The following is a 13,910-nucleotide window of genomic DNA, read 5'->3' on the forward strand; positions in this document are numbered from 1 at the left end:
CATATATATATATATATATATATATATATATATACATACATACATACATATATAATATCTATCCCTTCCTCTACCCTCCAACTCCTCCAATGCACAACCCACTCCCTTCCAAATTCATGACATCTTTGATAATTATTATTGTCACATACGTGATGCATTTTCTTGAAAATGTCATAATGAAAGCCATCATTTTATATTCCACATGTACGTTCACTTCTGAGGTAACATGTGGGAACAAATCAATGAACATCAGTGATACTGACCTTTATGAAAATTGTCAGTGGGCAAAGATACTGGGTGGCATTGCTGAACTCTGGTTTGAGCTGGAGGCTAAAGATTTTGTGGCTTGAGTGTACTTGGACTTTTACTTGAAAGAGTTGAGTGCATTTATCTTCTGTAGTGTTATATTATGTACCCCAATAAAGCTTGCCTGAGGATCAGAGGACGGAGCCAATGTGGCTCTCTCCTTCTCTAAACCCAAGCAAAGGCATGAGATCACAAGTGCTGGGATTAAAGGTGTGTGCTACCACTGCCTGGCTCTGTTTCTCTCCTAGACTGAGTCAATCTCATGTAATCCAGGGTGAATTTGAACTCACTGAGATCCAGATGGATCTCTGCCTCCAAAGTGCTAGGATTAAAGTTGTGTGCCACCACTGTCTTGCCTCTGTGTTTAATCTAGTGGCTTGTTCTGTTCTCTGATCTTCAGACAAGGTTTGTTTGATACACAATATATCACTACAATCTTCTCTGCACAGGGACATAAACTTGACATTTTTACTGAGCTCCATGTACCACAGAGATCTCTGTGATGTAGCTGGGTAGACAGACCTTTGAGGACATGAATTAAGAGTTAAAATGATTTTTTCCTCAATGGGAAAATCTAAGGTCATCTCTAAATTCATGCCTACCAGCCGGGGTCTGACCAATGCAGTATAAAATCAGAGATCCATGATACTACCTCTACCTCTATTATGAGCTTTACATGTCATCAGTGCATCATTGTAATTAAGTTACTAATTTTCATTCTAGAGTCTTATTTCTGCTGACTTTCATCATAATTGAGCAAAACACTTTGTTCTCAGAAGAAAATAATACGAAATTCATATTGTAGATGGGAAAATAGTGATTTAAAATAATAAAAAAGGTTACATGAAAGTAAGCCAAAGCATAATATGCATAAAAATGGGGACTCAACTATGGTTGATGGTGTAGAATGTTCTCACAGATCATTAGGTGAGCGGGGAAGGGGGAATTGGTCAGCAAAACTTCACAGCCAAATGTAAGGGGATAACTTTAATTTATGGGGAAATACCTCTCCACCCCAACAAACAGACTTTTCCCTTAAACCCAATTCCCACTGACCCCTGTTATTTTTCTGACAGCAGTTCCTTGACATGAGCACTGTTTTTCTTACAAAAATGACCCTCATTCCTCATATCTATTTTCCAGTCCATGGCACTGCAAAAGATGCATTGCTGTATCTCCCATTCACATCTGCTTGTGACAAGCATCAAACACCAATATTCCAAGGACCACAAGGACCAAGCCTGCCATCCCCATTCTGAGCAGATTCTCCACTGTGTGATGATCCTGCGTCTCTGAGGCTGTGGTTGTGGACAAAGAAGGCAGGGTGGTGAAAATCACCTGAGAAAGACCAGATACCAAAACCCTTTTACATGCTCTGTGAGTGAGAATATTCCTACTCACCTGTCTTTGGTTTGGACATGTTTTGTGATGTGGTGATGTTCCCAGCAGATCCTAGGAACAGAAGAGAAGGTACACAGTTCATAAAGTACGTAAGAGAGTGAGTGTCTTCTCCAAGTTCAACAATCATATTTCCTGTAATTGCATATGAGGATAATCATATAACTTCAGAGAGATCCAGTATAATCCTTTCCCCTAGTGTGCCTGATTCCTTCTGGCCTTCTTATTGGATTCGTCACATACACCAAGCTGATTGAGTTCATGCTTTGGGCTAAAACAGTTGAGCATGAAGTTTACATCAATGTAGAGAACTAAGGATTGGTGAAGAAAATCATCTCCCATTTCCAGTTCAGAATCAATAAAGCCCTTCTATACTTTCTGCCCAGTCTGGGACATAGGCACATGGAAGCCAATTCATGAATGAGTAAATGTGTATGAGGTCCATACTGAGTCTTTTTATTCGGTACCTCTTACACTCTTAGCCAGGAAATGTGAAAATGACTCTCATCACTCTCAGGTATTTTAGCTGCTGGTCACCCAGCAGGAAGGCATGTTGCTGAGGACTAAACCCAAATAATCCAGCTTTTATCCCTTTTCCCTATTCTGAAATTACACTGCATGTCCTAGAATGAAGGAGCCTGAATGCCCTGCCCTGACCCAGTCACATTCACCTACATGATGTCACCATTGCAGTGTGGCATGTGTCAAGACAATTGCAGAAGGGGTTTCTAGAGAATTCCCCTGTATTTTAAAGACAGAGACAAGGTCTGAACTAAAAGCAACTTAACATCAGGCCAGGGCTCTCCTGTTTACCCTTATAGAAACTGGGAATCACACAGGAGAGGGGCTTGTCTATGTGAATCTCTCAGAAAAGACTGCATCTACTCGATACCTAGCTTAAGTCCCTGGACCAGTACTGCAACAGAGTTCTAGTTAAGACTCCTATGGTCAGAGTCCATATGGTGATGTACTGGTTTTCGGAGCATGATGTATGTGATAATCATGGGAAGTAACTTCCTGCTCTCATTTATATGGTTCTCCTAGGACCGATCTCAAATAGGACTATTTGTCAGAATGAATCTATTATATCTGAGCCTATGAGACTCTTTGGTTCTGGGGACCATATTTTGATCACTGCTTGAATTCCAGTGTCCTGGTCAAAATCCAGGCTGATACAGAAATGAAGACTTCCAGGGACTGAGAGATTTCATACTCTGGGATGGAACAAACTCCCTAGAGAGGAAAGTCTAACACTTCTATTGGCATGATATTTGGGACCCCAAGAAACCGTTGTTAACAGGACAATGAGAGATGATAAGTAGAAGACTTTTCTAACTATTTCAGGTCTTCTCAGTCTTAAGTCGACATGGAAGCCTCTCCAGAACCTTCCAGCTGACTACCTGGAACATTCTGAATTACCTTGAATATGGTGGAATGTTTGCCTCTGTATCATTAACTAGTGAAACATTTCTAATTAACCCTCCCTAGGAGAAACTTACTTACATCCCAGTCAAGAGCTCCCAAGCTCAGGTGTCCAGTGTTACCCTCTCATCTCACACATATCATGGCCATCTCACCTGAGACAATGATCTCCATGGGGACACTGGGGTGTGACAACAGGTAAGGGGATGATCTTTGAGAACCATAGCACATATAGGTGCCCCCGAGGGATGGGGTCACGGCACTCATGGAGAATTCTGCCTGATATTCTGAATCTTGGAGCTTTGATATTTGATTCATGTGGGAATGCAATTCACCCTCCTTGAACAGAAGGAAACTGTCCACTGGGATTGATGATTTACACAACAGGGTCACTTTCTCTCCTGCGGACACGGTGGTGCCTGGATGCACTGAGAGGTTGGGTCTGACAAAGTGTTGTCCTAGAGAGAAGAAGGGTGAGTGAGGGGCTACAGTCGTTGTTCTGAGACCCTTTTTCATTACATTGTCTTCTATATTTTCCCTGAATGCTATTCATTTACTCCCCTTTCCACAGATCTGTTCATCCTGAGATGACCTTCATTAAATTGACCATCAATCACTGGCCTCCCCAAAGCTGAGCCTGTTCAGAGTCCAAGTCCCTGAGAGACTACACTATGTTCCTCACCTATGATCAGGATGTCCAGAGGGTCACTGGGGGCTGACCACTCAGAAGAGATGCTGTATGAACCATGGCATCTATACCGGCCACCAGTGGTGAAATTCACAGAGTGTAAGGTAAAGTTTGCATGAGACTCTCCAGCCTGGGTAAAATGAGCAGACATCTGTGGGACATCACTTCCGCCCTCCTTGGAAAGAGCAAATCTGTCATAACTCATGTTTGAGTAACACTGGAGGGTCAGTCTCTCTCCAGGTGCCAGGAGAGGTCCTTGGGAGGATATCAGGGAGGGCTTTCTGGATGACCCTGGAAGAAGGATATGTATAAAGGCAACAGGTCAACTCTTGCTATACATTCCTGTGCTGACTAAGTTTAAGTCAGCTGGACACAAGCTAGAGTCACTGGAGAAGAGAGAACATCAACTAAGAAAAAGACTCAATAAGATTTTGCAGCACACATTCCTGTATGCAATTTTGTTAATTAGAAATTCACAAGAGAGGGCCCATCCCATTGTGTATGGTACCACCCCTGGGCATGTAGTCCTGGGTTCTATATGAAAGCAGGCTGAGCAAGGCAGTAAGCAGCACCCCTCCAGGGCTTCTGCATCAGTTCCTGCCTCCAAGTTCCTGCCCTGTTAGAGTTGCTCTCCTAACTTCCTATGAAAATAAAGAGTACAGTAAAAGTGTAAGCCAAATAAAATCTTTCTCCACAATTGGCTGTTTGTCATGGTATGTCATTTCAATAATACAATCCTAACTAGGACAATAACCTCTGCTTCCTTGCTCTGACAGTGTCAGGGTCTCTCATAATCTGGGTCATAGCAGTCGAGATCTGCCTTCAGCCATCATGGCTGTAACCATCCTTGGGGCAGCAGAGCTAGTGATAAAGGGTTCTTGTGTCAAAAACCAGTTGAGTGAATAAGTCTTCTCACCTGAGACATATATCTCCAGAGGGTTACTGGCCTCTGACCAGATATGTGATTTACTTCTGAAGTATCCATAACATCTAAAGGGCCCATTCTTGATGGATGTCACAGGGATCTCAGGAAACAGAGCCTGGGACTGTCTAGTGTCTATGTACTGTGCCTTGAGGGACCTGGAGAAATTCTGATCTTCCCCAGTCACAATGAACCAATTGTATCTTTTTGATGAGACACATTGGAGGGTTACATTCCCACTTGAGGTCAACACAGGGCTGGGCAAGGCTGACAGAGTAGGTTTATCATGGTAGAAACCTAGGAGACGATGATGTGGCCTGTTAAATGATACATTGTCTCCAACAGCTGGGCTATGGGTGAACACATTTGGGAGATATATTTCCTGAGGGAAAATGTAGAGGACATGATGTACTTGATCTCACAAATAACGTGGTAGAAATCAGGAATGTTATTCATGCAGTGTTTCTGAACAATTGATGGAATAAATACCTGTTTTCTATCAAGAGACCTGTGAGTAGATGTTAATAGCCAGGGGACCATCAATATGTAGCTCTAAACCTCACCTGAATAGCCCAGAATGTTTATCCTAGACTCTGTCTCCCTAGACTTTATCATTAGCTCTCAGTTAATGAACCTCATTCTTAGGGAAGATGTCACATACACTTTATAGCCTGCTGACATCTATGTTATCTTGGTCAGAGACCACATCAGATTACAGGCCCGTTAGCTATAGAACGCATCTTCATGATCACTTCGGAGTTGAGTTTTGATGCAATAAGACTTAGTTGTTCACTGGATTTTCTATTACACCAGGAATCTTTTTGTCCAAATTTGTACTGTGTTCAAATTTGCTACAATCAACCACCTGGTGTCATACTTTTTAGAAGTGTGAACCAGTAACAACTAAGTCAGTGTGATCTAAATTTTCTTTGTTGCCAATTGCATGTGGGTCATATTCTGCCAGCAGCAGAGCTTTCAGGGACCAACACACAGAAAATGTGAGGACTGTGACTCTTAGTGTCCACTCACCTGTCACCACCAGCTCCAGGGTGTCACTCTGCTGTGTCCACCCAGCAGAGTTATAACAGTAACAGTAATATCGTCCTGCATTATACTCTGTCATGGATGGGATGATAAATTTGGCCTTGTGATCAGGTACTGGTACAGTCAATCTGCCCCAGGGTGCTTGACTTCCTTCTTTATACAGGAAATATATTTGAGTTTCCTTAGTTCCCTCACACCAGACTGTCACAGGATTCCCTGAGGTGATCACAGAGCCTGGCTCAGCCCGGATGCTGGGTTTCTGGAGCATCCCTGAAAAGGGGAAAGTGAGAGGGATGTGGGACTTTAAACAGTTGTACAGTGAATGTGAAACTCAGACGTGACCCTTGAATAACAGAAGGACACATGGAACCATCTGGAGACCCTTCTCTCTCTCTCTCACCTCACTCTCCCAAGTTCCCTTCTCAGAACACCCCTCAGTGGTTTCTGTATCCTGACTCCCATAATTTGTATGCTGGCCCATATGTGGGCTGGGGAACCTGTCCTTCCCTGTACTGATCACACATTAGGGTCTCTTGGGGAAACATGTTTCAGGTTCAGTGTCTTTCAATAGAGAGGATGGGACTTAGTCACCTGAGACTAGAAGCTCCAGGATGTCACTCCCTGCTGACCACACTTGAGGCTTGCTTGCGTGATAACCATAGCATCTGAAACTCCATCTTTCTCTGGGAGTGATGGGACCCACTTGGAATCTGGCTGAAGACTGGCCATCATATACATATTGTGAGTCCATGGAGCTGTAGAACTGCTCATCCTTAATTAAAACAAACCCATCATATCTCTGATTTGAGGTACATGAAAGGGTTACAGATCCTCCTAAGGCTACAACAGGGATTGGCAGTGCAGACAGGGTGGGTTTGTTGTAGATACCTAGGAGAGATACATATGGAATATTAAATGAGTTCACACAGTCTGGACTGTCCCCCAAAACTGAGTAAGGAGTGGGGATACATTCACAGAAGACTTTTCCAAAGACTCACATCTGGGAATTCATATGATTCCTGAATATCTACTCACCTGTCACCACCAGCTCCAGGGTGTCACTCTGCTGTGTCCACCCAGCAGAATTGTAACAGTAACAACTATATCGTCCTGCATTATACTCTGTCATGGATAGGATGGAAAACTTAGCCTTGTGATCAGGCACTGGTGCAGTCAATCTGCCCCAGGGTGCTGAACTTCCTTCTTTATACAGGAAATATATTTGAGTTTCCATCGTCCCCTCACACCAGATTGTCACAGGATTCCCTGAGGTGATCACAGAGCCTGGCTCAGCCCAGATGTGGGGTTTCTGGAGTGTCCCTGAAAAGAGGTAAGTAAGAAGGATGTGGGACTTTAAACAGTTGTACAGTGAGTGTGAAACTCAGACGTGACCCTGGAATAACAGAAGGACACATGGAACCTTCTGGAGATCCATATCATTGCTGACCCTCCCATATTCTGTTATCACAACACCTCTCATTGGTTTCTGTATCTTGACTCCCAGAGTCTGCATCTGTATCTGTGGGCTAATCCACCTGTCCTTCCCTGTGCTCACCACCACAGGGACACATAGAGCTCTCCGAAGACCTGACACACTCCTCACCCTCCCAAGTTCCCTTTTTAGAACACCCCTCAGTACTTTCTGTATCTTGACTCCCATAGTCTGCATGCTGTATAAATGGACTCAGGAACCATTCTTTCCCTGCACTTATCACAAACTAGGGTCTCCTGGGGAAACCTGTTTCAGGTTCAGTGTCTTTCAATAGAGAGCCTGGGGCTTACTCACCCGAGACTAGAAGGTCCAGGATGTCACTCCCTTCTGACAGTACATGGGGCTCTCCTGAGTAGTAGCCATAGCATCTGAAACTCCATCTTTCTCTGAATGTGATGGGACCCACTTGGAATCTGGCTGGAGACTGACCACTATATACATATTTTGAGGGCATGGAGCTGTAGAACTGCTCATCCTTAATTAAAATAAACCTGTCGTATCTCTGTTTTGAGGTACATGAAAGGGTCACAGATCCTCCTAAGGTTACAACAGGGATTTGCAGTGCAGACAGGATGGGTTTGTAGTAGACACCTAGGAGAGATACATATGGAATATTAAATGAGTTCACACAGTCTGGATTGTCCCTCAGAACTGAGTAATCAGTGGGGAGACATTCAGAGCAGATTTTCTAAAGAGTCACATCTGGGAATTCATATGATTCCTCAGTAACTACTCATGTGTCACCAACAGCTCCAGGGAGGCACTGTGCTGAGTTGTTGGTCCTCGTATAACAGAAGGACACATGGAACCATCTGAACATCCATCTCTCTGCTGAACCTGTCAGGCTCCCTTCTCAGAACATCCCTCAGTGCTTTCTGTATATAGACTCCCTAATCTGCATGCTGTATATGTAGGCTTAGGAACCTGTCCTTCCCTGTACTTATCACACATTAGGGTCTCCTGGGGAAAACTGTTTCAAGTTCAATGTCATTCAATAGGGAGCCTGGGGCTTCATCACCTGAGACGAGAAGCTCCAGGATGTCACTCCCTTCTGACCACACTTGACGCTTGCTTGTGTGATAACCATAGCATCTGAAACTCCACCTTTCTCTGAGTGTGATGGGACCCACTTCAAATCTGGCTGGAGACAGCCCATCATATACATATTGTGAGTCCATGGAGCTCGAGAACTGCTTGTCCTTAATTAAAATGAACCTGTTGTATCCCTCATGTGAGATACATAAGAGGGTCACATATCCTCCTAAGGCTACAGCAGGGTTTGGCAGTGCAAACAGGGTTGGTTTGATATAGAAACCTAGGAGAGATACATATGGAATATTAAGTGGGTTCACACAGTCTGGACTGTCCCCTAGACCTGAGTAATGAGTGGGGATACATTCAGAGAACGCTTTTCCAAAGGGTCACATCTGGGGATTCATATGATTCCTGAGTATCCACTCACCTGTCACCACGAGCTCCAGGGTGTCACTGTGTTCTGATGTGCCAGCACGGCTTTTAAAATAACACTGATATTGGCCTGCATCATTACTTTTAATGGATGAGATAAAGATCTTGTCCTTTTTTTCAGTGTCTTCATGAGCTGTTGGTACCTGGGAATGTGGCTTACCTTCTTTATAGAAATGGTATTCTTGGGCATCTAAGGGGCCTTCACAAAGTAGAGTTACCTGCTTCCCAATGGTTACCACATCACTTGGCACAGCTCTGAGTGTGGGTTTTGAGAGGCCCCCTAAAAACAAAACAAAACAAAAGCAAAACAAAAAACAAAACAAAGCAAAGCAAACAAACAAAATAACAACAAAAAATGGGAGCTAGGACAGAGGACATCCTGCTTAATTGCAAGATCTCAATCTCAGGAACTTCTACGCAACACCACTAACAGCCCACACCAGCTGTTCTCCATCTCTTTTCTTCAGAGGTGACCTTTGATCCCCACTGAGAACGTACACTTTAGAAAACCTGGGAAGACACTCACCTGCCAGCACTTGGTTCCTGGGGCCAGGAGTCAGTCCTGCAAGAGAGTTACCTGTGAGTGTATGTACTTGAAGCCTGATCAGGACCTCCACTTCCAGATCCCTTCTGAGCTACTGAGACACCCTGATGGATTACTGCTCAACTGTGAGGTAGACCACTTCTTAGAACAGAATTCTCTCTCCACAACTTCATTTCTCACCAAGACAAAGCAGAACTGTGAGGGTGGGTATCATAGCATCTTCCAATTGCCAAAAGTTTGCAGATGGTTCGTCCTCTTGCCAAAAGAACAGACACAAAGTATATTGCCTGTGCAGTATGGTGTCTCCTTCTCATAAGTATGTTATACAGGCAGTCCTTGCAAAAACAGGAACTGCTCTTTCTAAGCAAGTGCCTTTTGTTTTCCCACTGCAGTGAAGGGTGGGGCTGCAAAACTTGTGGTCTCCGTTCCTGAGGCTTTCCTTGGTTTTGGTTTTGGTTTCTGACAGGAAGTCTCCTGAAACCCTGGCAGGTCTAAATCTCCTCCCCTTTCTCAGTCAGCTTCCTGTGAGATAGGTTTAGAAACCCATATCTGATTTTGGTATCTTCTTGCAGAGCATCTCCCATATGCCATCTACATTTGCTTGGATGGTCCTCTTCACCAAAGACCAGGACTTAACAAGAAATAATCCTGGCATCTTTCTGAACCAACACCTTCAGGTAAGGGTGCTCAGAGCTGATCTTTTCCTGTCAGACTTTCTGCTTGGTTCTCTATCATTTCAGCCAGATGACACTCAAAATGCTGTAGGTTCTTTTATCCTGGCCAGCTTCCTACCCAGCCCTAGATATGCTTTGAGTAATTTGTGGGAAATTTTCTTGGGGATACATGAATATTGAATGGCTATTTCCCAAGAAGGTACATCAATGACAGAGACAAAGACATGATTTTATCCAAATCCAGTGGGTGAAACAATGAGTAGTATAAGTGTTCCTAAGAGGGATATGAGCAAACATTTTCAAATTTGTTTTTTTTTTTGAGACAGGGTCTTACTGTTTACCTCTAGATGTTCTTGAATGCACTCTGTAGAAATGATGGACCTTGGACTCATGAAACCTGAAGGAAGGTTCATTTCCCACAAGCTAACCCGGTTTGACAATGGTGGGTTAGCATCTAGCCTTGATCTGCCTTATGTGATTCTTCCCCCTGTCTCCATACCTTCTGTTTAAAGTTTTATCTGAGAGTTTTTCTATGGATCAAAGCCTATGAAAACTTAGTAACAAGAACAACAGCAAAAAAAACTATGGTAAGAATGAGAATTTGCATTTGGCATTATCCCTCTTGGGGGCGTAGAACAAAGACTTTGGTATATGGAATTGGCTTATTAAAGATGTGATTTGTAAAACAATAAAGGATCCGTTACTTACCAGTGGTTGTACAGTCCATAGAAGTGAATCCACCCTACAGCTAGAAGAGGATAAAAATTCATCCTTGATGTGCCTCTGTACAACTTTTCACATATCTGGCTGAAATTATACCCATACTCAATATACAAGATATTAATGCACAATGTGGAGCTTAAAGAAGGACAAAGGATTCCATACATCTCTGAGGACTGAAGGAAATCACCCTCAGGGTAAGGGGACTCCAGGATTAGCAAGAGTTCATGGGAAACTTCTTTCTCAGGAGCAACAGAATTGCAATTATTAAAATGTCAGTTAATACTCCCCTGGGGATTCAGCTCAACCTGGTAGATTCAGTCCAGGCAGGTCCAGTCCCCTCCTCCCAGGCAGAGAAAAGTAGCCCTGCATAAGCCCCAGGTTCCAAAGAGCCAGCTCATGCACTGGGGAAAGGGGGGAGGGGGAGGACAGGGGAATATGTGGCTGATATGTAAAATTAAATTAAACTATAAAATAAATAAATAAATAAATGTCACTCAATAGGAAATGGAGGGAAAGTGAAGGAAAAACAGCTTATGTAGCTTTTGGTATTAATTAAACAGCATGGTCATTAATTTCAGGCAACTCCTCATGTTCAAATATAACTGAAGATATGGAAGCAAGTGTTGAGAACTTTGAGGAGAGCTCATCAGAAAGAAGAATCAATACCAAGCTATAGTAGAGCTTGAAGTCAGGGATGGTGATGCCTCCAGAAGTTCCTTTACTGTACATGATTGTTTGAGCTATCCTTGGTTTTTTTCTTTTTCCAAATGAAGTTGAGTATTGTTCTTTTGAGGTCCACTTCCTAAATATAACACCAGTAGCACAGACACTGAGAGGAACAATTAATAAATGGAAGCTCCTGAAACTGAGAAGATTCTGTAAGGGAAAGGACATGATAAATATGACGAAACAACAGCCTACAGAATGGGAAAAGATTTAAACCTACCTCACATCTGACTAGGGGCTGACATCCAAATACATAAAAAACTCACAAAACTAGACATCAAAATACCAAACAATCCACTTAAAAAATGGGCTACAGATCTAGACAGAGAATTCTCATCAAAAGAATCCCAAATGACTGAAAGACATTTAATGAATTGTTCAACATTCTCATTCATCAAGGAAATGAAAATAGAAGGACTCTGAAATACTATCATACATATGTTCGTATGGCTAAGATCGAAAACACTGAATACAGCTTATGTTGGAGAGTATGTGGAGCAAGGGGAACACTCCTACACTACTAGTGGGAGTGTAAATTTGTACAGCTACTTTGGAAATCAGGATGGTGAGTTCTCAGATGACTAGACTCCTACTCACAACTTCAGGGAGGCTACCTAGAAAACAGGACCCCAAGAAAGAAACAGAGATCCACAATGAAAGAGAAATGGATGAGGTCCACTTGAACAACCTGAATGTGAGTGGGGGTAATGAAGGGCAAGGGTCGAGGGAAAGAGAGTTTGGGGGAGTGGGAGATCCCAGCTGGATCAAGAACAGAGAGGGAGAACAAGGAATAAGAGACCATGATAAATGAAGACCACATGAGAATAGGAAGAAGCAAAGTGCTAGAGAGGTCCACAGAAATCCACAAAGATACCTCCACAATAACCTACTGGCAATGGTCGAGAGAAAGCCCGAACTGACCTACTCTGTTGATAGGAGGGCCAAACACCCTAATTGTCATGCTAGAAACCTCATCCAGTGACTGAGGGAACTGGATGCAGAGATCCATGGCCAGGCTCCAGGTGGAGCTCTAGGAGTCCAATTGGTGAGAAAGAGGAGGGTTTGTATGAGCTAGAATTGTTGAGAACAAGATTGGAAAAAGCACAGGGACAATTAGCCAAACAAATGGAAACACATGAACTGTAAACCAATAGCTGAGGAGCCCCCAACTGGATCAAGCCCTCTGGATAAGTGAGACAGTTGATTAGCTTGATCTGTTTGGGAGGCATCTAGTCACTGGGACAGGGTCCTGTCCACAGTGCATGAGCTGGATGTTTAGAACCTGGGGCTAATAGAGGAACACTTGGCTCAGCCTGGGAGGAGGGGACTGGACCTGCCTGGACTGAATCTACCAGGTTGAACTCAATCCCCAGGGGAGTCTTTGCCATGGAGGACATGGGATGGGGAGTTGGATGGGGGAAAATGGGGGGGGACAGATCAAGGGCATCAGTGGCTGATATGTAAAATTAAATTTAATTATAAAGTTAAAAAGAAAGAAAGAAAGAAAATTGGGAATCAATCTACCTCAAGACCTAATGATACCACTCTTGGGCATATACCCAAGGCATGCTCAATCATACCAGAAGAACATTTGCTCAATTATTTTCATAGCAGCATTATTCATAATAACCAGAACTTGCAGACAACCTAGAAGTTCCTCAACAAAAGAATGGATAAAGAAAATAAAATGTGATATATATACACAATGGTGTGATCAGATTGTTGAATACCCTAACTGTCATCATAGAGACTTCATCCAGTCACTGATGTAAGCAGATGCAGAAATCCACAGCAAAACACCAGGTCAGACTCTGGAAGTCCAGTTGAAGAGAGGGAAGAGAGATTTTATGAGCAAGGGTGGCAGGGGGGTCATGATCATGAAGGGGAAATCAACAGAGAGAACTGAAACAAGCTTGTGGAACTCATGAACTTTAGTTCTACAACTGTGGAGCCTGCATGGGACTGTACTAGACCCCCTGCATATGGGAGACTAGGCCCTTTGCATATAGGAGTTAGTTTTGTAGCTTGGTTTCTTTGTGGGGCCCCTGGCACTGGGATTAGGATCTGTCACTAGTACGTGAGCTGGCTTTTTGGGGCCCGTTGCCTATGGTGGGATGCCTCGCTCAGTGCTGATATAGGGGGCAGGAGATTGGTCCTGGCTCAACTGAATGTACCAGGCTTTGCCTACTCCCCACTGGAGGCCTTAACCTTTTGGAAGAGAGGAAGGATTGGGTCATAGGGAAGGGCTGGGGGAGAGTGAGAAGGAATGAGAGGGGGGTCTGTGGTTGGTATGTAAAATGAATAAAAAATTTAAATAAAAATCAATTTCGGCAAATTGTTTATTTATAATAAAATAAACGTATGTAGAGACTGTCTTATAAAAAGGAGAGAAATACCATTAAAAAATTTGGTCCTTATGTAATTTAATTTCAAATGTTCTGATGCCATTGCAGAGTGAGGAGTCACCTAAAGCTGTATCTAAAGTATAACAAGGAAGTAAAAAT

At 43.2% G+C, this 13,910-nt stretch overlaps 1 protein-coding gene across 1 annotated transcript; it reads right to left on the reverse strand.

The window, feature by feature from the left end:
• Nucleotides 1-1,297: 1,297 nt before the first annotated feature.
• LOC128124181 (leukocyte immunoglobulin-like receptor subfamily A member 6) lies at nucleotides 1,298-7,014 on the reverse strand. Its single transcript, XM_052760374.1, has 6 exons — nucleotides 6,816-7,014; nucleotides 5,766-6,050; nucleotides 3,809-4,105; nucleotides 3,282-3,584; nucleotides 1,708-1,758; nucleotides 1,298-1,604 (listed from the first exon to the last, which is right to left on the reverse strand). The coding sequence occupies exons 1-6, from the start codon at nucleotides 7,012-7,014 to the stop codon at nucleotides 1,489-1,491; spliced, it is 1,251 nt and encodes a 416-aa protein (XP_052616334.1). The 3' UTR covers nucleotides 1,298-1,488.
• Nucleotides 7,015-13,910: the final 6,896 nt, after the last annotated feature.

This window comes from Peromyscus californicus, unplaced genomic scaffold (assembly GCF_007827085.1).
Source record: "Peromyscus californicus insignis strain IS unplaced genomic scaffold, ASM782708v3 Scaffold_4__1_contigs__length_199733344, whole genome shotgun sequence".
Classification (NCBI taxonomy): domain Eukaryota; kingdom Metazoa; phylum Chordata; class Mammalia; order Rodentia; family Cricetidae; genus Peromyscus; species Peromyscus californicus.